The 22,720-nt window shown below is 34.2% G+C and overlaps 1 protein-coding gene across 3 annotated transcripts in view; it reads right to left on the bottom strand.

Annotated features, from left to right (window-relative positions):
* Window positions 1-22,020, bottom strand: part of LOC111054780 (run domain Beclin-1-interacting and cysteine-rich domain-containing protein) — a 41,051-nt gene extending 19,031 nt beyond the window's left edge. For 2 of the 3 annotated variants that reach the window (XM_039423638.1, XM_039423637.1), the window contains exons 1-10: window positions 21,874-22,020; window positions 16,448-16,630; window positions 9,383-9,540; window positions 7,852-8,035; window positions 6,122-7,279; window positions 5,141-5,306; window positions 4,486-4,626; window positions 3,464-3,660; window positions 2,085-2,227; window positions 945-1,127 (exon numbers count right to left, since the gene is read on the bottom strand). In XM_039423638.1, the coding sequence (XP_039279572.1) occupies window positions 945-1,127; window positions 2,085-2,227; window positions 3,464-3,660; window positions 4,486-4,626; window positions 5,141-5,306; window positions 6,122-7,279; window positions 7,852-8,035; window positions 9,383-9,540; window positions 16,448-16,612 (2,495 nt within the window). In that variant the 5' untranslated portion in view covers window positions 16,613-16,630; window positions 21,874-22,020. The remainder of the gene's footprint in view (window positions 1-944; window positions 1,128-2,084; window positions 2,228-3,463; window positions 3,661-4,485; window positions 4,627-5,140; window positions 5,307-6,121; window positions 7,280-7,851; window positions 8,036-9,382; window positions 9,541-16,447; window positions 16,631-21,873) is intronic. The other variant, XM_039423639.1, reaches the window with a different exon arrangement.
* Window positions 22,021-22,720: the final 700 nt, after the last annotated feature.

The raw sequence follows: 22,720 nt of genomic DNA, 5'->3' as shown, positions 1-22,720 counted from the left end.
CTACTCATAGAAGCATAATCAACGCTTACAAATAAAAAAATTTAGGACCAAAAAATTGATGTATAGACTAGAAAAACAAATTAGTAGTAACTGTGAACAGGTACTGGTCCAAACTACATGTTATTGGTACCAAAGCATAGGAAACCAGCCATATATGGGTAGGTATATCTTTTTTAAATCTATGTAAATTGGATGGAAAATTCAAATTAAATGAATAATAATAGTTGTGCGTGGCTCAAACATAGCTGTTTTGAGTTTATTGCTGTTTGAAGTATTGAATAAGGTGGAAAAGAATGTAAACCCAGCAAGCGGTGCTTGACGGTTTAGTAGCTACTGTACTTGAATATGAGTAGACTGAAAGTAGACTAAAGTCATTGTTATTTTCTAATAAATAAAGTATGGTTTCTAGGCATAACCTGTAACAGAAATTGATCAATGATTGCCAGGACAACTAAATATTGGTTATAACTATTTAATGTCCCGTTCCTTAAGATAAGAGTTTAGGAAGAGCTGTAGTCTCCTGATCATCCCCCTCCCATTACACACTTACAAGTCTAGCAATTAGGTAGGCCTAATCTACCGCGAAAAAACAAAACAAAGGTTAGAAAATAACTGAAAAAAATAGTCTATACTCTCCAGTCTTGCAGAAAATGTAGTAGTAATCAAATAAATAAGCAGTTGCAATGAAAAATGGGTATTACAATTTCATAATGTTTCCAATTATTAACGGAAAGATTCTATAATATAACAGTGCTTGATACCAGAAGCAAGAGGACTAGAAAAAACCTAGAAGTAGAAAGTTACATCTGAAACACAGTTGATGATAGTGATTGCAATAAGACAACGGCCCAAGTCACTGTAGTGACTCTACATTGTAGCTAGACATGATGCTTCTGTCACATTGTGCTAATAAGTAAGGTAAGTTGCACTTGTGATGATCTTACTTGGCAAAGTCCCATTTGGAAAGCACTCGACCAGGGATTATGGCCTGCTGATTCATGTGGCATCCAGTGCAAAAGAAGCGGCCGAGGTATTCACAATAGCGGTATTTGTGCGCATAATCAGGCACCACCTTCATTCCACAGCCGGCGCATCTGTAATTTTGCTTTGTCATCAAAACCCTCCTCCTAAAACACCAACATTGAAAGCAAACTATTATTAAAATAAATAAAAATTATAAATATTCATTTCACATCAACCAAAACTAACTACTGTATTGTAATAACCATTTTTCATTCATGTCGTGCATAGAGGGCATTTGGGAACATCTGCTGATGGCAATTCTTATAATTAGCAGAGTAAGGGTGCAGTCTTCTCGACCAAATATTTCCACAGATATAAACATCTGGTTGGCTGGCGTTTCATTCAGGTACCGGTGTGATCATGCAAATTATTTTAGGTGCTTGAACACAATTATGTAAGGACATTAAATTTCACATGATAATGTCTACAACTACGGTAGCCATACGTGAAGAAAGCCATTACAATTACACTTACAATCAAATGTTATTTTATAATAATTATTTCATTAGTAAATGTTATTTTATGATTCCAGTAATTTTAATACATTGCAATTATTTATACTGTTACTGTAGTCAGAGGACAACTCGAAAATGCACCAAACTATTGAGAAATAATAAGGTAACAACTTTTTCTGAAATCAAAATGACTGCCGGTAGCCGCTAAGAGTGTGGAGAAGTATGGCTTCCTTCTAATCTTATTATGGGAGCTTTTCTCAGAACTTTCCATCAGAAAGACAGAATTCACTCAGAAAGGTTCCATGAATGGGATGAGAATTATTCAATTCAATGCTCAGAAGGAAAACGTTTATCCTAAAGTTGGAGTTCCTTAGCGATGACTGGTTAGAGCCGCCGCCGCGGCTAGAGCACATAACCTATAAATTCTGTTTCCCATTCAAGAATTAATATGAAAACTACAATATATTATACAGTAGTCAACTATATAATGATGTATTAGGCCTATTATAATTTTTATAACAATTGTATAGGCTATGTCAATTATATAACATGTAGAATATAATTATTCTAAAGACAAAATATTTTTGTGAATTCAGAGCTACTTACACGGGCGAAGGATGGAGGGTGAAGATGACCTGAGGCCGGGGGGGCGCCCAGTCTGTGGTGCCCCTTAGCAGCGTGGCCTGTCGCATGTCCTGGTCCTCCGCCTCGTCTGGACTCACTGGCCAGCTTCTCGGCAGCGGCAGCAGCTGCCAACAACACACTCACATCATAAGACAACAAAACTTTGGTCGAGCTATTCATGCATTTATTTATGTAACAACACTGATGTAAACATTGGTAGATACAATACTAAGGCAATCCTTGTGCTATATCTTGGCTTTTGGCAGAACGTCTTCAATTCAAGTGCTGGATAAACTATTGAATACGGACTAAACATTGAACAGAGCAATTATTGCTCTGTGCTTTGCGTCCAGACTAGCTTGATATTACTCTAATTCTATTCAACCTGTGTTAATAACATCCGAGATTTTGGAGTTATCATGGACCCAAGACTTGATTTCAAGAACCACATTAACTATACCCTAGGTAGTGCTAATAAATTACTGGGTTTTATATTTCGCAATACCAAACCATTCACTAATTGTGATGTTAGTTTAAGAATATTCAATGCACTAGTTCGCAATAAACTTGAATATGCTGCAGTAGTTTGGGGGCCTTATAATGTTACAGACATTCATGAAATTGAAAAAATTCAAAATAGAATTCTGAGACATTTATACATAAAAAAATTTAATTGCTTTTGTCCCTTTAATTTCCCAACTAGTGAGTTAAGATCGATATTTAAAGTGCACTCTCTAGAATTACGCAGATCTGTAAATGCTCTATTGCTATTATTCAACATTTTAAATCATAAAGTTCATATTCCATCATTCATAAATTTATTGAATTTCAATGTACCTTATGCTAGGCCTAGAAAAATATATTGTTCAACATTCCTTTTGTGAGAACTACTCATCACTACAATTCGTTTCTTATTAAAAGTCTAAGATTATAAAATTATAATACTTTGAATAAACATATAGATCCGTTTTCGAACTCATTTAATGTCTTTAAGAAAAATTGTGAAATTAATTTATCTTGTAGCTCGTTTGAGTCATGAAATGTTATGAGCTCTGGCTGAAACTCTTTTTGTTTTCTTTATTTTTTATTATTATTATTATTATTATTATTTCAATTTTTGATTTACTTTTTATCTTATTCTCTTCTATAATTTTTCCATAATATTTTTCATCTTCTAAGTTTTCTTTATTATGTAGTATGGCTATCTATTAATTGTGTAAAAAAGGCTCTTCATGATATTGTCTGTGAGCCTTTATATGTATATGTATATCAATAAATAAATAAATAAACCTTATTGTTCTGTTCTGTATCATTTCAAATGATGTATGTTTGTATATTATTGATTTATGGATGGTGCAAACCTGTTGTGGGGCGTCCTTTTCAGACACCAGCCATTCGATATCGGATGCTCTGGGCAACTGCTTGTCACTGAACTGGCTGAGCAGCGACAGAGCCACCGCTTCCGCCGACACCACATTCTCGGCCCCAGCCCCAGCCCCACCTGAACAACGCGATATCTCCGCCTCTGAGTAGAGCGACGCCATTGACATTGACAGACCTACAACAAAATAGTAGGCTAATGGAATTAATAATTAAATGAAAAAAAACGAATCAATACATTGATATTTGAATCAATTAACAAAACACACAACGCACAGCACTGCCAGTTCTATAAACAACATGATTCCAACCTCAATCTGAGGATTTGTCAATAATAATTACAAACATTCAGTAGTTTCAAATAATAATAACAGAAAATAATCAACAAGTTATTTAATAAAATGAACATCAAATTGTTTTTCCAAGCCGTATTTTTTATAAGCCATTTTTATAAGTCGTACACTGGATTTTGAAATAATGAAATTTATTCCTTTTTTACAAAAGCATGGAAAATTACAATTTAAAAAACAGGAACTAAGCTGATCACACTAACCAGTATTCGTAGTCAACTTTCAAAAAAAAAATGAATAAATAAAAGTGAACAAAAATATACACCCAGTACAATTAATTTATCTTGAATATTTTAACAATAAAATATACGCTATCACTATTATTTTATATGAATGCATTATATACGATTACAACAATACGACTACATAATTATACTACAATTTTACGACCGAATATTAAAGTACAGTACTACTTTTTATCTACTCAAACAGAACTATAAATAGTCCTATCTAAAAACTTGCATAGCATCTCAATGAGCTTTTGCGACTTAAGTTTGATTAGCCATGGCAAATAAAAAGCCTGGTTACGTTATCATCTCTATCTTCCATTGGAGATTCAAATTCCTTTTGAAACATTTCAAATCACATTTTAATTATCATTTTTGGCCCGGTCAAGTTACCCATTCAATTTGGTAACAATGACGCAAACCTACCTGATTTGGATAGATCGTCAAGATTGCTGGAAGTGACCTGGTCCAGCTCTAAATCATCGACGTCATCCGTCGATAGAGAATCCGAACTATCGCCAAGTGAAGAAGACAACGGACTAGCGCTCTGATCAGTTGTTGTGGTAGCTGAAAATGTTTTGCATGAGTGAACAATACGATTCAATCACACAAATCTTTCTTTAGCACATGAAACGATACATTGTGTCATATTAATATGTGGGGAAGCTTATAAAAATAATCAGAAGAAATTTTACAATAGAGAAAATATGAAAATAAAAAAAAACCTTCAACATACAAAACATTGATCCTAAAATTGTCAGAGATTAAAAATGGAAAAGATAAAGTTTAAATATTGAATTTCATTGAAACATTTCTCAGAAAATGACATTTGATTAAATCCTCCATGCAAGACTGAACCGTGAATTGGACGATGTGAGCTTTATAACTAAAATTGAAACTAATTCAAATGACTAATTGATACGAAGTAGGATTAAAGTAGCACGACTTGCTGAGCAAAAATATTGTTTGTCTAGTGTGTGTGAAGCTTAAACTATAAAATGAAAAACGTTTTCCAAAACAATTTATAGTGACACAGCAATTGATCGAAGTATATAGATTTAATCAGATTAAATGAACTCACTATCAGTTTTTCCGTCACTGAGCAATGTGATTCCAATAAGTGTGCGCCTCCGTTCTTCCTGCTTTTGTCGTCTTCTTAGGCGAATTCGCTGCTTCAAACTGTTTATCTCCTCGTCACTTTCATAAGCATTCTCTTCTACCAGACCAAGTAGCTGATTACACTTCACCTACAAATCAAACCTTAAATGAATTAAACTGTACAATATATATTCTACACCTAGATCATAATACAGATTATCAAACATATACTAATATTAACTTAATGTATGCTTGTGAAGTAAAATTATGATTAATTTTACTTCACAAACTCATGGGCGAAAGAAAGGTTAAAACACAAGAAACATAGTTCAACAGGAAAGCAATAGAAGATTCAAAAGTTTTTGTACAGAAAAAAAATAGATAGAAGATTTCGGATCATCAGTAAACTGTTATAAGAGCCATAGTGTCTCACTCTCAAATAATAATGGTGGATTAATTAGCATAGAATAAATTGGGAAAATCGATCGCACTAGCCCCTTCCAATTACGAACAATACTTCAAGATATAACAATTTCTGCTTTATGAAGTTGTAATTCATGTTATTTCATCATTATTAAATATCAGAATAAACTAATATAAATAATTTACTTTCACAAGAATGCAAGATACATTCAATTTGAATCATGGAACATGAATTAAAATTCATTCATTGAATTCATGGTACAAGGAACTTAATTTGAATGAGAACAAAAAAATATATAGGCATAAATGCCTTTTGCTTATTTGATTTTTTTTATTGCTTGAAAAAGTCCAAAAGTGTTGTTTGAAGTATAAACCAACAGAATCAAATGAGTCATCACTATTAATGTAATCTATTGAATCATTATAGAACATCAAAACCTGAACGGCACAAATATGGAACACTGTCAATGAATTTCTAGAACTAATGAATGGTACAATATTTTAGTTCGTCAATTTAGCAAATAAAGTAATGAAATTTTACCTGCTCTATGGCTGAGATGATCGCTTCAGAGATGCTGAAGTGAGCATTCTCGCGGTCGAGTTCAGCATTGGCTCTGGTGAACTGAGAGGAGGAGAGGAAGCTGGCGAGGCTCTGGCCTTGCGTGGGTCGCGGGAAGAACTTGGTGGACATGGGCTGGATGCTGCTGCCGCCATCTTCTATGAAGCTCTTCTTGCGTGCCACATTCCAGTGCTGCTTTTCGAGTGCGAGTGCAGGCAGCGATCGCACCAGCGGCGAGGAGCTCACTCGCTTCAGTCTGCCGCCGCCGCTGCTCTTGGCTTTCGCCTCCGCCATCACCTCATCCGTCTCCTCCCAGATGCTGTGAGGCACACTCAACAATTTCGGGCTTTCTTTCCTTCTCCTACGCGCTGATGGAATAAGTCGTGCGTTCTTACTCTCACTCGCCATAAAAGACTCATTGCAAGTTAAACTGGAACTACTGCAACTAGTTGAGTTGACTAGAGGTGTATCGCTAATTGAGTTATCACTTTTGATCAGCAACGATTCACTTTTCGGTACATCGTGCATTACTATACAATCAGTCATCAAAGATTTAGTTTTGCTCGACTTGGACTTCAATTTCAAACCAGTTCTCGAACTTTCATTGGTTAGTGGTTCATTTTTCTGCAATTCCTTGTAGTCAATTCTAAGGACACTTATACTTTTCAACAAGTTGGTGGGGGAAACATACGGAGATTTCTTCTCTAATCTACTATAAGCGCTGATGGCTGGAGATGAAGGCTCGGTTTTTGATTCAGGGACGTTCAAATATTTGTGCTTTTCCGATGAGTCTTGATTGCTATTGGTAGGACGGAGAGTATCAGAGAGGCAAGGAGAACTGTGCCATGGCTTAAGGCGCATGAGATTCGATATGGACTTATTTTCAGAGGAGCTTGGACTTGGACTGAGTTTCTCGGTAGTTTGTGCGGTGTGACTAAAGTTGGGAGAGTTGCTGATAGCATCACGACTCAATGACGATTCAACTGTATCGATTTTCGGATTAGGAAGCGTGGGACTGATGCTCATAAGTTCAGTGCCTTCCTTTTTCAAGCTACTTGTTCCATCGACAGTCATTTTGATTCCTTCGGGGAAAGAGGCACATCGGCGATGAGACTTAACTACATTCCATTTGAGCAAGTACTGAAACAAAGGAAAGAATAAAAGTTTCATCCACATACAGGCGTAATATATGTTCATTAAAAATTTAGTTTTTAGATAATTTCTATAAAATCGAAAATTATTATTTGCATCAGATCAGATTACAAAGCTAAGAAAGCACTTTAATAGTTTGAGTTACTATTTACAATAGCAATTATGATAAATAATTTTTGAATCAAATCAAAACCACGGCTATGATCTAATTATTAATCACCAGCAAACCTCGGTTTTTAATGAAATAAATATCAACGTTGGTGCCAAAGGATCTTCAAGTCCTAACTCCATCCAATAAAAAATATTGCGATTTCAATTTTTCTAATTAGCTACATCGAAATGTCAACCAATCCTTGGAACGTAAAGTCTAGAAAATCTTATAGAATTTCTAATAAATCTAGTGCAATAAAATAAGGGTCATCTCTATTCATTTTTGCCTTCATTGAGATGGTTGGCTATTGTCAACGCTCCAAGTAAACTACTCAACTAGAAATGTAAAATGAGGATAACAAGAGACACAAAATATGTGAGAAGAAGAAAAGAATATTCAGTTCAATTACCAGACTTGGATCAATGTCACTGAGAAACGATAGTTGGTTTTGTTCGACTGCCTGGAGGCAAATCAAAGTGGCTTCACTATACTTCTCCTGGCACAGAAAAGCGGTAGGCTTAAAGCAAGAGAGAAGATGTTCTCTGTCAGTCAGCAGCCAAGAGAGCTTCTGCGACAGCGTATGTGACTCAAGGCTGCAATCATACAATAATTATTGGCCGCATCGATTGATTGCTTCAATGTCACGTTATTGGGTTATCATCTTCACTCTACTATTCAATCAACAATGTTTTCATTCACAACAGTATATAAAGAAAATTGAGTTCATTTAGAACATCTATAAACAATATGCAATTCAATTGACTGATGAATCACGTAAAATAATATTCAGTAAATACCGAACTCGAATTATTTTTAAAATATTCTAGGTGTATGTTTCAGTTTCGCGAATCTCTTTTTGAATTTTTTATACTAAGAGGCTTAAAATGAAGCACTTTTCATTACTCAAAACCACAACTCATGTTATTCATGATGTATAAATTAATTAGCTAGAATATTAACTAGAAATTAACTAGAATATTCTTCTAATTGGAAAATAGTTCAGTATTTGTTACAATCTCAAGCAAATTATTTCAAACTGATGGGATAGTGAAAATGAAAATTTTGTTATTATCATTCATACATTATTTGTAGGATTGCGTGATTCTTTATTGATTCATACAATAAGTATATCACAAAAAATGATAGGGAGAGAAAAAAAATGTAACCTTGTGATATTCCTCTCCCAAATTTAAAAAAAAGGTTACACATAGTCCGAAGTCTTGTTCGGATTCGAAAATTCTATTTTTCATATTTAATTGGTATATTTATTGAATGGCGCAAACATTTACACAGACTTGTTGAAACACCCAATTGCCTGAATTGGTTATTTTTTCCAGAAGCTTGGGAGTTCTTTCACATTTGAAATCGGTGTTTATGAATTAGAAGAAGAATATCTATAGCTATAAGATTTTTTCAGATGAATTTCTTAAAAGTACACCTAATAAAATATGAATGATGTCAGTTATAGATGAAATTGACAGATATTTGGTATTCCAATACCGATTTATGCACGATTCAAACCATTCTAGGCAATAATCATTATTATAATCGAAGCTGATGATCGTTAACCAACAGCCATCTGGAAATATCGTATATTATATCCATCACCAAGCCATGAACCCTGTCCTTTTGAAAAAAATAGGCGAGAAAGGAAGAAGTATCAAACGATAGAAGAGAGTCGGTAAACTGCAGAATGGATTTTTTGTCGATTTGTATTGCCACAAAATAAAACAAGATAACAAAGATTTCGGAAACCGAAAAAGTTAGTATACAAGAAAGTATACAGCGAATGACAGTATTGCCATCACAATTCAAAGTAACACTGTTACACAGTATTATTAAAAATCATCATGTACACTGATTTTCAAACAATTATGTGTGAAAAATTGTACAAATAATATAATTATGTCTACACTACAGACATTTATGTAAGAACTCACCTTTTAAAAAGCCACAACTTGGCCTTGTTTGGTCTGGCTCCAGGCGGCGAATGAGGGTGAGGTCCGTTCTCGACGTTGCCAATGAAAGTGGGCGATGCGGCTAGTGAAGGCTGCAGCCAACTCAAACCTTGTATAAATATCCAACAGTCAGGTTCGCCCTGAAAACAACAAACATTTCCAATTTGGACAATTTCATTTTTTAGGAAATGAAGCAGAAATTGATATTGTCAGAGTACATATTAATTATTTTATTTTTAGGAATAATTTATAACACTGCTGTCACTGAAACTGAAATGAATGTATAAGTACCCAATCCACCAAAATGTTTTGCTAAAAATTAATTTGTTAGTGTCACTATATTTCTGTACTAAAAGCTCAAAATAAAGCTCTTAACAGTGAATTCAATTGAAAATGAAATATCAGATTTAATTTTTCAATGCATTGCAACGTTCAAATAATCGTTTCGAATGCAATAAGAAATGTTTCAATTTTCCTAAAGTAGGCTAAATACAAGAAAATCCAAAGGAAAAATTCAATTTCCCACTCTGAAAATACCTATTGAGCTACCAGATAAACAAGATGACCATTGATGAACAAGCTGATTTTTGCTAGATGTATTTTGAATGCAGTGGAAGTCACAAGATTGTTTGATTGCACTAATTGATTGTTTGATTGACTTTGATTGATTGTTTGACTTTATTGATTGTTTGATTGTTTGAGCATCATTACAATAATTAATCTTTTTATTATTTTTTTGAGCTATCCAATAATCCTCTGTACGTAATAATAATATTAAATAGGATTCTGAATGCAGCAAAATGAGTGTTTCCTTTCTTTCTAACAAACTATAATATGCAACTCTGGTTTGCGCACAGGCATTTTTTGCCCATGCAGACCATTTTCTAAAGATTTACTTGGCTTACTGTATTCATGAGGTTGATTTTATTCTTTGTTGTTGTTTTATATTGATAATGAGTACATAAGATTATTACTTTGTATGTAAAGTGCATTTTTTTGAAATAAATATCTTTTGTCTGTCTGTCTGTCTGTCTGAGCTATTTAAAGAAAAATTGAGAATACTTATTGATGAATGTAATGACAGACTGTATTGTATTCTATATACGGAGCAATGATATTATGAGAATGACAAAATGACAATTCAATACTTCGAATACTTCTTCACAAAAAAACTGTGCTTTCAACTGCTAGGAAAAAAGAATGATCCGCATAATGAATATGAATTTCATTTTATGAGACAGGGGCTTCAGACAATAATTATTACAACACTGTTTACCAGATAGCATGGTTAGAGGCGGAAGAGATATACTCCTCAAACAGTATTTTATTGAGCAAACAATCTACAAATTCCAATGACTCAAAATTTTGCCGTCCGAGAACAATATTCTATCGGTTATCGTTCATTGAACTAGACTGTATACTTTATTTGCCAAACACATCTCTCAATTGCATAGAAGAAAATGTTTGTGTAATTATTTTTTCAGTATTACAATATACTCCAATTTTTATCAATAACTAGCTGGCCTGGCGAACTTCGTACCGCCAAAAAGACAATGTATCTCATTTCATACTTGACTTTATTTGGTGAATTATGAAATTTATCTGACAGTCAATATTTTCATTTACATATCAATACGGACTTCTTATGTGTTTAGTCATGCAGCATTTATTAATCCAAAAACATAGCCTATTCTTCTCAATCAATTGGTAGTAATATCTATCAGTAAAGTGTTGAATTAAAAAAATAGATAGGTTAGATCAGTGTTTCAAAGATAAATTTAATGCGTTGATATTTTTTTGATTGTCAATAGATGGTCCAGGAAATATGCGAAATACGATGAATCACACAGGATTCCATATTCTTTCCATCTTCCATTTTAGGACGAATATCAGCTAAGCTCAATTAAAAAAAATGTGAATTATTCTGTCATTCTTTAGCAATTAATGAATGCAATATGAACAACTCACTTCCATGAGGTGAATCATTTTTCCAACATTTTCCAGTTTCTCAATGATAGGGGACTGATAATCTTTCTTCTATATCTATAAAAGGCTAAGCCCCGACAGACTGAAATCACACCACAGCTCAAACTACTGAGCCTAAAAACTTGAAATTTTGCACAATTGTTTATGGTAACCTCAAAACATCCACTAAGAAAGGATTATCAGAAATTTGCCCCCCTGAGGGAGCTGGGGCCCCCCAAAAATGTTGTACTTTTTAACCACTCATTGCACAGCAAGGTCATGAGGAACTTTTTTGTTCGGCTACGAAAAAAAATCTATGCAGAAAAATTCCGATCAGAAGCACAGGGGGGTTAAGGAGACGGCATTTTTCGAAAATTTTGATGTAAAATCACACTACAGCTCAAACTAATTGGCCTACAGACTTGAGACTTTGCACAAATATTCTTCAAACATGCTAGACGCGCACTAAGAACGGATTTTGAGATATTTTGCCTCTAAGGGTTTCAAAGGATGAAAAAGGATCATATCAAGTAAGATTATGAACATGTTAAGGTGAACGCCATAATGGAACTGAGATAATTGACACATGACATTCTAAAGGTGCGTACAGATATACGCGCCGCGAACATGAGCAATTCACTTTTAATCAGCTGATGCCAAGCTTTTTATATCTGTATCTTACAGTTTCTGTGAAAATACAGATATAGTCAGATTTTTATCAGCTGATGCCAAGCTTTTTATATCTTTATCTCACCGTTTCTGTAAAAATACAGATGTAGTCAGCTGATTGATAGTGAATTGCTCATGTTCGCGGCGCGAATATCTGTACTTTAGACTAATTATAGAATAGACACGGCCCACTGTATATTCATACTGAAAGTCGATGAAGCCATCATCTACTGCCATATCACCATATCATGACGTCAGCATCGATAGAAAACAATGTAAACAAACTCTGCAGAAAAGTTTTCTATCCGATGCTGACGTCACGATATGGTGATATGGCAGTAGATGTTGGCTTCAGAGGCTAGACTTCCCAGCGTGTCTATTCTATAATTGGTCTAAGATCTGTACGCACCTTTACATTATGTTGTAATCATTGGAAAGCTTAAAATAATCTTATCAATCAGCTGATCAAATTAATTTTGCGTTTATCGAGAGCGCGAGCTTGCCACGTGTTTGTTCCATTATTGTATGCTTAACCAGTTCGGTTTGCGCCTTCTATCAGCTGTATATGGAGTCTCATACATTCCGATTATAACAGAGCACAGAGATTTTCTTTGCTTAGGAGTTTGTTGATAATTCTTTTTTCGAATTAAAATTTTATTGCCTTGAAAAATAACATTGAAAATTTTCTTAATAGACAACAAGATTACAAAAACAAAATGTAAAATATATACCTACATTTATTTGTAGCACGGCCAGAAAAAGACAAACTTGAGTACTAGCCGTGAGTTCATTCAATATAACTTATATATATTTTTTGTCAATAGTTTGTGAATAAAAAATACGAGTTGAGAGGTGTGAGGAATTCCTTATATTTGATCCAAAAGGTTATTCATATTGTAGTAGTCGGGGCCACTGCAATCAAAAGTTTTTTTTTCTGTAGCTAACAATTTTCATACGTATTGATTGTCCATAATGTATCCAGTGTCCATAATGGAAGTGATTAAAGTACTCAAAATTAATGGCTTACTGGTCCCTCATAGAATTTATAGTATTCCTGGTGAATGAGCCTGTCTTTCTTCGGCGTTGACTATTAATAATGAAGCTTTATTTACAACTAAATTACCCGGCGAGCTTCGTACCGCCAACAAGATAATGTATCTCATGTCATACTTGACTTGATTTGGTGAATCATGGAATTTATCTGACAATCAATATTTTCATTTACATCTCGAATTACGGACTTCCTATATGCTCAGTCATGCAGCATTCATTATTCCGGAAACATATACTTCTCAATCAATTGTTAGTAATATCTATTAATAAAGTGTTGAATTAAAAAAATAGGTTAAATCAGTGTTTCAACGATTAATTCAATGTTTTCATAGTTGTTGATTGTCAATAGATGTCCAGGAAATATGCGATGTACGATGAATCACACAGAATTATTATATCCATAATATGGAAAGAATCCATATTCTTTCCATCTTCCATTTTATGATGAATAAAAGCTAAGCTAAATTCAAAAAAAGTAAATTATTCCGTCATTCTTCAGTAATTAATAAATGCAATATGAACAACTTTCTTTCATGAGGTGGATCATGAACAACTCTCTTTCGCTGGTGAATAAATTTTCGAAATTTTCCAGTTTCTCAATGATAGGAGAGTGATAATTTATAAAGCTGCGTTTACACCGGAATTAATAACACGAGTTATTAACAAAAATGTATTAACTTGACTGAATCGTCAAAAATTTCTCTTGACAAAAATTAATAACTCATGTTTCTAACAGAAAATTCCTTGTTATTAATAAGATTTTGTTATCAATATAATTGACTTCCATTTGATTTTATAACGAGACTATTCATACGATATAACAGCCGGAATAAAAAGCAAAAAATTGTCTTCAAATTTGAATTGAAACATGAGTGTGATCATTAAAATAATGATCTTCATCTGATCTTATGTAAATAAATTATAATGCGTTTACACCACAGTTTAAAACAAAAGTTTTCAACATAAGTTAGTAACATTTTCTTTTGGCTGCTAGTATTGTTATCAACAAAAGTTAATAACTTTGTCACGTGTTTTGTCTGCAGTTGTAGTTATTAGGGAACAGCTGTAGTTGTAGGGTAGTGATGCTGGGCGAGGGGGTTGCGGGGAAGATAGTAGCCTGTTATTAACAAAACAGTTAAAAATTACCGACTCTCGATGGATAACATGAATATTGTTAATAACAAGGAATTTTCTGTTGAAAACACGAGTTATCAACTTTTTCCAAGTGAATTTTTTGTCGATTCAGTCAAGTTGACAACTTTTTTATTAATAACTCATGTTATCAACTCCGGTGTAAACGCAACTCAACATGATGTTATTAACTTTTGTAATTAACATCAGTTGATAACAAAAATGTTAAAAACTTGTGTTATTAACTCCGGTGTAAACGCAGCTTTAATCTGTCAAGTAGTTTCTCAGTCTATAGGGAACAAACAAACACACAAACAGACATTCATCTATAAATATAAAAATCTGGTGTGGCGCAGTCACACAACTTTCCTTGCCGTTATGAAATTTTATCACCTGACGCTAGTGTTCTCGCGTATCTCAAATCTACTATTCAAAGATTATGAGACAGCTGGTGATAGAACAATAACGCTGGAGACACACGAGGTCTGCTATCTTTTCGTAATGAATGATTTAATAGAACCAACAGTTGCCAACAGTTTGCAATTTAATAATCACATTTTCTCGATTTTCATGCTCAATCTTTTCCACTTGATTTTTTTGTTTAAATTGAATATGAAGGCTGCTAATTGAGAATCTAAAATCAAACTTTGCCTAGATGGGGCGGAGCTCCTGAAATTTTTACAGATATGGGACTTGTTGCAGTTGATAGAGCTTATCAATGACTATTTCAGGTATGAATTTGATCAAAATCGTTGGAGCCGTTTTCGAGAAAATCGCGAAAAACCCTGTTTTTGACAACATTTTCGTCATTTTAGCCGCCATCTTGGATTGAATTTGATTGAAATTGTTCGTGTCGGATCCTTATAGTGTAAGGACCATACGTTCCAAATTTCAAGTCATTCCGTTAACTGGGAGATATAGATATCGTGTACTTTAATTCAACACTGTACTGATAGAAAATACTTCCAATAGATTGAGAAGAAAGTGTTTTCGGAATAAAAATTCTGCATGACTAAGCACATAGGAAGTCCGTATTGAGATATAAATGAGAATATTGATTGTCAGGTAAATTTCATGATTCACTGTATCATGTGCCAATTATAGGTGTCTTCTTCAATGGATAAGCTGTTAGTTACTTTAATGATATCTATTATTGGACAAACACCTCAATACTCTGAAATTTCAAAACAGAAATTTCAGTTCGGCGTTCAGTGAATTAAGCCGAACTAATTCAGTTGGTTAAACAACCATTCAACACTTTTGATTAATTTAGCAATTGATCACAAAGAATTAGTAGTGCCCTTTTTAATTGTATTTTCAACATAATAATTATTAATGAGAATATTAACAAATATTCATTTATTATCAATTAATGATGATAATAATTTTTGATACTTGATAGTTACTTGATCGGTACTAGTAATCATTTGTAACAATTAATCTTTCAAGTAGCCCTATCGAAATAGGTACTCAAGTGTAGAAATTATATACTCAAATTACATGTGTATTGTATGAAGAAATTATTTAAAGAGTGTAATCTCAAGTTGATCAATAGTTACATAAAGTCTGAACTTACAATTTGGCTCCCTTGAACTCATTTAAATCAATACTGTTGGAAATAATAACAGAGAGCTACTGTACTGAATGCCGAATGTATGGGTAAGCATGACTCACAACACAACAATACATCACACAGAGCACACATGTTTCATGAGAATGAGCACATTTCCCAATTGCCTACTTCTATTTCAACAATGTAGGTTATTCAAACGCAACTGAACACAACATATAAATCGTTAAGAATTTGTTTAAACGAATATAAGAAGGAGTTCAAAGTTAGCGTAGTCACGTGTGATTAACGAAGCTGGCTTATGATTCCATAAACATTAGATATGGTAAATTGATTATCATGCATATCAATTTCAATTAGAGTATCCATTGTTCAAATATATTGAGAACGTAACTATTAGTGAGCATAATTTTTACAGAAAGATTGTATTGTTGTATATGTTGCGTTTTCCAGCGATTTCCTGCGTTTTCTCAGCTTTAAAAACTATTTGACGGAAAATGTTCAAATAAGGGTAAGGGATTTGAAATAACGCCAAACATACATCTGCGTTTTACTAGCGTTTTTCTACATTTTCCTTTACCAACCCATTGATCAACAACAATTTACCCATACTTCAAGTACGTCTTGGTTAACGACTCATCAACCATGTCTTTACTTACCTCTTGATTGAAAACTCTGCATCCATGTTTGAAGATCTTTTCGAAAATGCTATGAAGCCTGTTGAGACCGCCGTAGACATGCCACACATTAGTGGGCTGCGTGATCAGCAGACCTTCAACGGTGATTTTCAACTGGTGCAACAAGTACTGACTAGTTTCTTCCATGTTTCAGCGAGTGTGTCACTGCAAAAATTAACATTTAATGATGAGTTGAATAGGCTACTACATTTCATAAGTTAAAATTGGATGTTGCATGTATAGAAGCGTTCAACTGACATAATTTATCCAACATTTGATCCAGTAACAAAAATAGAAAATGTATTGATCCCTTACTTATAAGTGAATGAGTAGCCTAATCTATAGGAGCCAATATAATTCATGATATCAATTATTTAATACATTTAAGTAATTAATTCCTTCGATCCTCGAAATTATGTAACCCATGCTCTTTTTCCAATGTACTGTCAATGGTTTTCGAGAATATTGTTTGACTAATGTGGTGACTTGTAAAGCGTAGCTACCATACACTTTTCATCAAACTTAAAATTGTTGGACAATAATGAGACCAAAGTAGACTAATGTAGTGGTTAGTTGGTTCCCAGTCGTTTCTGATTCATCGCCACCTCATAAGACATGTCAAACTTGAATCTCAGCCCTTCATTTCCCCATATCTGTTGTATGAATTGGAATTAGAGCCGTTTTTGTCTTTAGCCTATACTTTTCTAGAAGTATAGGCTTAATTCTAAATAAAATGATTGGATGAATAAATAAATATCTATAAATATTCCCATTTCTTATCAAAAATTTTCTCATGTAAATTCATAGATTTTGAATCACACTTTTAGAACATGTATTCAATTGAGATTAATCTGATATAAATGAAGAACGAATTGAAATAAAATCATTTCGAAGAATTCTATGTCTGGATCTGGACGCAAACTCGGCCACAGCTCAAACGGAATGGGAACATTGGTACAAAACGTTTATGAATCTCATTTCAACAATACATCGACGGATGCAGAAAAACTCAAAATACTAGTCAATTTTATATCTCCAGCAGTATTCGAATGAATAAGTCACTGTGGTACGTATACCGATGCTCTTAGTTCATTACAAAAATTGTATACTAGGCCAGTTGATGAAATATTTGCACGTCATGAACTTCAAACTAAAAACAACAACCAGGCCAATCTATTGATCAATTTATTGAAGAACTAATGCTTTTAGGCAAAAAATATAAATTCAAGGCAGTAACAGCAGAAAAGAATCATGATGATTATGTGAGAGACGCTTTTATAAGTGGTTTGCTGTCTCCAGATATTCGACGTCTCTTGGAATCAAAATCTTTAGATTTCCATGCAATAGTAGACCACGCTAGAACTTTAGAATCAGCATACCGTGACTCACTTAGTTTCAGCTCGTCCTCGTTGCTACTCAACGCCGCACAGCCTGTAGTCAAATCCTCAGTTGAATCTCTAACTTAGGCTGAGCCTGTAATTGCACAAGCTACTCTATCAAGAAAAGAATTCAAAGTATATGATTACTGTGGCTTCAACTCACACTTCAGAAATGAATAGGGGAAATGAGCAGGGGGCTCGCAATATATTTTGTAGGAAATGTGGAATATATATATGTCTTATTGCTTGAAGTTGAAGGTGCATATATATTTTGTCGATCATGATCTAAATTTCTAATTACAAAGAAATGTCTAGGTTTTCTACCCACGCCTTAGCGTGGTCCAATGTGGAATAAAAGGGCATTATGCAATAATGTGCAGATCAAATCAGACCCACAAGAATGATAAACTAGTATCAGCAGCAGAAATCTGTAATTCGTCACCTCCAGGACTCAGTAAAGCTACTGTACCGGCTTTGTTGAATGATTTTAGAGTAGCTGCGCTAATTGACACTGGCAGTTCCAGTAGTTTTGTTAATAAACAACTTGCAAAAGATCTGAAATTAGAAATTCACCCGTCTAATGAACAAATTTGTATGGCTACTACCTCTCTCCGATCATCAGTTGTTGGGCAATGCTCAGTTAATCTCTCAATTCTTGGCCACAAGCACAAAAATGTAATTCTCCTTGTTCTCAAAGATCTCTGCTGTGATGTATTACTCGGTCATGATCTATTGTCTAATAATTCAGGTCTGTATATGTCTTTTCATGGAACAAAGACCCACTAAAAGTATGTGGTCTTGCCACTGCTCAAGTCAAACCTGATCCGCTGTTTCAGCACATTATTCCAAACACCAAACCCATTGCTGTAAAATCAAGACGTTACAATTAAACTGACATGGAATTCATTACTCAAAAGGTGGATAAACTTATAAAAAAAGGTATCATAGAGCCAAGTGACTCCCCATGGAGAGCTCAAGTGCTTGTAACTTCCAATGACAATCATAAAAAGCGTATAGTGATAGATTATACTCCCAGACGATTAACAGATTTACTCCACTGGACGAATACCCTCTACCGAATATAGAAGAAGTAGTTGAAAAGGTTGTTAGATATTCTGCATTTAGTACTATTGATCTTCGAAGTGCTTATCACCAGATACCAGTCTGGAATTGTGACAAATTATATACGGCTTTTGAAGCAGCTGACCGTTTCTATCAGAAACGGAGTGACAAACGGGGACAAACGGGGTTGCTGCCTTCCAACGAGTGATTGATGATATCATTCAAAAAGAGAATCTCTCAAGTACGTTTGCCTATCTCGATGACTTTACTATTTGTGGAACTACAACAGAAGAGCATGATAGAAACTTGAAAAACTTTATGAATGCTGTCACAAGTACAAATTGACAATAAATATGGAAAAAAACTCTTTTGCAATATCAGAAACTAATCTCCTTGGCTATATTATCAAGGACAAGACTATCCGCCCAGATCCTAACAGACTAGAATCACTGAAATCCTTCCCCCGCCGACGAATGCAGCTTCAATGAAAAGAGTACTTGGTATGTTCTCTCACTATTCAAAATTTATTCACAATTTCTCAGACAAGATACAGCCTCTAATTCAAACTACATTCCCACTGAATCAAACTAACATTTTATTGTTTGAAGCTATGAAACAATCTATACTCGATGCAATGGTAGTTTCCATTGATCCAGAAGCTCCCTTTGTCGTAGAAACTGATGCATCAAATGTTGCAATTGCTGCTACTCTATCACAATTGGGCGAACCTGTTGCTTTCTTCTCCCGAACCCTATCAGCAACAGAACGGCATCATCCAGCTATAGAGAAAGAAGCTTGTGCCATAGTTGAAGCCGTTCGTAAATGGCGCCACTTTCTTCTAATGCGACACTTCCAACTTATCACAGACCAAAGATCAGTCGCTTTCATATTTTCCAAACATCACCAGAGTAAAATTAAAAATGAAAAAAATCTGTCGCTGGCGCTTGAAACTCTCCTGTTTCACATATGACATCAGCTATCGCACAGGAAAAGAGAATGTAACAGCAGATGCTTTATCCCGAATGTGCGCTAACGTAACAAATAGAATACAAAACCTCCAGAGATACCATTAAACACTCTGTCATCCAGGTACAGCCCGATTTTATCACTGGATAAAAAGTAAAAATCTACCATTCTCCCTTGATAAAGTACGACAGGCCATCAATGCAGAGTGTGTGCTGAAATAAAACCAAAATTTTACAGCCACAAAGGAACTCTTATCAAAGCTACATCACCATTTGAGCACCTCAACTTAGACTTCAAGGGCCCGATACCTTCAAAAACCAGAAATAATTACATTCTGACAGTGATTGATGAATACTCTAGATACCCTCTAGCTATACCTTGACCTGATTTGTCTTCCACAACTGTTATTAAGGCCTTGGAAAGTATATTTTTTATGTTTGAAACACCAGCTTATATTCATTCAGACCAAGGACCATCTTCCATGTCTCAGGGACTCAAGAGCTACTTAACATTGAATGGGATTGCTTTCAGCAGAATAACACCCTATAATCCAAGAGGGAATGGGCAGGCTGAAAGACACAACGGGATGATATGGAAAACAGTTCAATTGACTCTAAAATCTAGAAAACTTCCAATCACACACTGGGAGGACTGCCTATAAGAAGCACTCCATGCGATCAGGTCCCTACTATGTACATCCACCAATGAAACTCCACACGAAAGAATATTCCGGTTTCCTAGACGAACAGGAAATGGCGGATCAACTTCATCTTGGCTCATCTCACTGGGACCCGTATTACTCAGAAAGCACGTGAGAACATCGAAATATAACCCGCTTTTTGAAGAGGTTACACTACTTCAAGGAAATGGTGAATACGCTCACGTACAATATCCAGATGGAAGAGAAAAGACAGTGTCTACGAGGGATCTAGCTCCGACTGTGCCCATAGCCAGCTCGGAAGAAGAAGTAGAAGAACCACCATCATTTCCAGATCCTTTCAGAGTTCAAGAGCAAGAGTGGGAATTAAAACCAGATGAGTATTCTGGAATTGTATCTCCAGACACCCAAGGAACGGAGGATCCGCATTCAGTTCAAGAGCCTGACGTTAGTGAAGCTAACGCAAATCGAAGAAGCACAAGGACAAAAAGGCTTCCAATTTATTTAAAGGACTATGAACATTCATTCTCCTAGGTGGAGTGAATGTGATGATATTGATCATATGATCTATAATCATATGATCTAGTTACTAAGCAAATCAATTGTATGTTTTATTTTGGTTGTCGTTAATGTTTGATAAAGCCTTGTTAATACATCAAAAAGGTTTCTCTTTCGTTCTAATTTAGTTCAGTAAGTTTACATATTACAAAGTTATCATAGCCTATCATAAGATACATTATTAGGGTGTTGAAAGCTGTCAACCACTTCAAGTTGGAAGTATTTTTATTTAATGAATTTTTAATAAATAACTTAAATAGCCTTTACAAAGGTTGATAAATACCTATCACGTGATTTCAGATCGGCATTTGTGTGCATACTTAGAATACTGTATTAACCGATGATAATAATAGATTACCTAAGTAAATCCATTGCATGATTTTATAGTTAACTTAATTTTTCTAACTTAATCGTAGTCATAGTCCAAGGCTAACGGAAATAGGTTGACTTTACTTTTTTTAAATATCTAACCTAAGCCCAAAACTAAAACTTACACTTTCTTGAAACTCTTCCAATCAAAATACCGTCAAATTTAAAAATTGTTCATCGTAGTAAAAATAAGTTGATATTGATAATAATATACAACTACTAAGAGAACATTGAAAAACATTATTTCAAGCTTATCATAATTCTAATAATACGCAATTTCTTACAGGTATCGTAGTAATTTTAAATAACTTGTACCTACAAAAACCATTGTGCATTCTTCATGTAAGTTAAGAAAATTCTAGTTTACAATACAGCTATTTCTACCCTGTAGACAACAAGAGAATCTCATTAATTACCTCATTTTATGTAGATTTAACCCATTTCAAAATTGCTGTATATCAGAGGTACCTAGTAATTATTCATAAAAATTGAAAATTTCAAGACGACGCAAACAGCGTGACATGATCTTAATATTATGACGCCATGTTGACACAGAATAGAAACTAGAATGGAAACTAGCAATCAAACGCCTATCCAACCAATGCTCTTTACATGGCACAAATACCATAGTGAGGTCCACGTTATAATGGCAGGTAAGAAAGAAAGGAGAAAAACTTTGCCAAGTCTCTCCATTTTGCCACTGAGTGTACACAGCTGTTACTCAATTCATCCCATTAAATTTGATCTAATAATAATTATAGTTTCCTTGAAAAAGTAATCAATTTCATGTCGAATCAATCAAGAATATATATTTTTTATAATTTGATTAAAAAATTTTGCTTCTATAACTGAGATCAGATTTTTTTTATACAAACCTGAAATGACGGCTATTCTATAAAGCTGTGATACACCAATCTGAATCTCAAAACAACAGAAATTAAGTTATTTGCTAGGTATTCTATTCCAATTTCTTTTAAAAATGAGAGAAAAATAGAAATCCTATCAAAAATGAGTAATTTCAATATAAATAATTCTGAAAAAACCTTTCAATATTATTTATACCGGTACGAGTAGGTCTAACCTATACGTATAGGCTAACTGAAGCATGGATGAATTCTAGGATGGTTAGTTATCCACTTTTAAAATGTCATTTCAGGTAGGTATTTTAATTTGTGTTTCTCATACGGTAATGTCTAAAGATTATATAATCGATTCAAAAATACATTTAAAATCAATTATACGACTTTTGTACTAAAGTATTTT

Source organism: Nilaparvata lugens, chromosome 3, assembly GCF_014356525.2.
Source record: "Nilaparvata lugens isolate BPH chromosome 3, ASM1435652v1, whole genome shotgun sequence".
NCBI lineage: Eukaryota > Metazoa > Arthropoda > Insecta > Hemiptera > Delphacidae > Nilaparvata > Nilaparvata lugens.
Note: the sequence above shows the minus strand (reverse complement) of the source record. Positions and strands in the feature narration are given on the sequence as shown.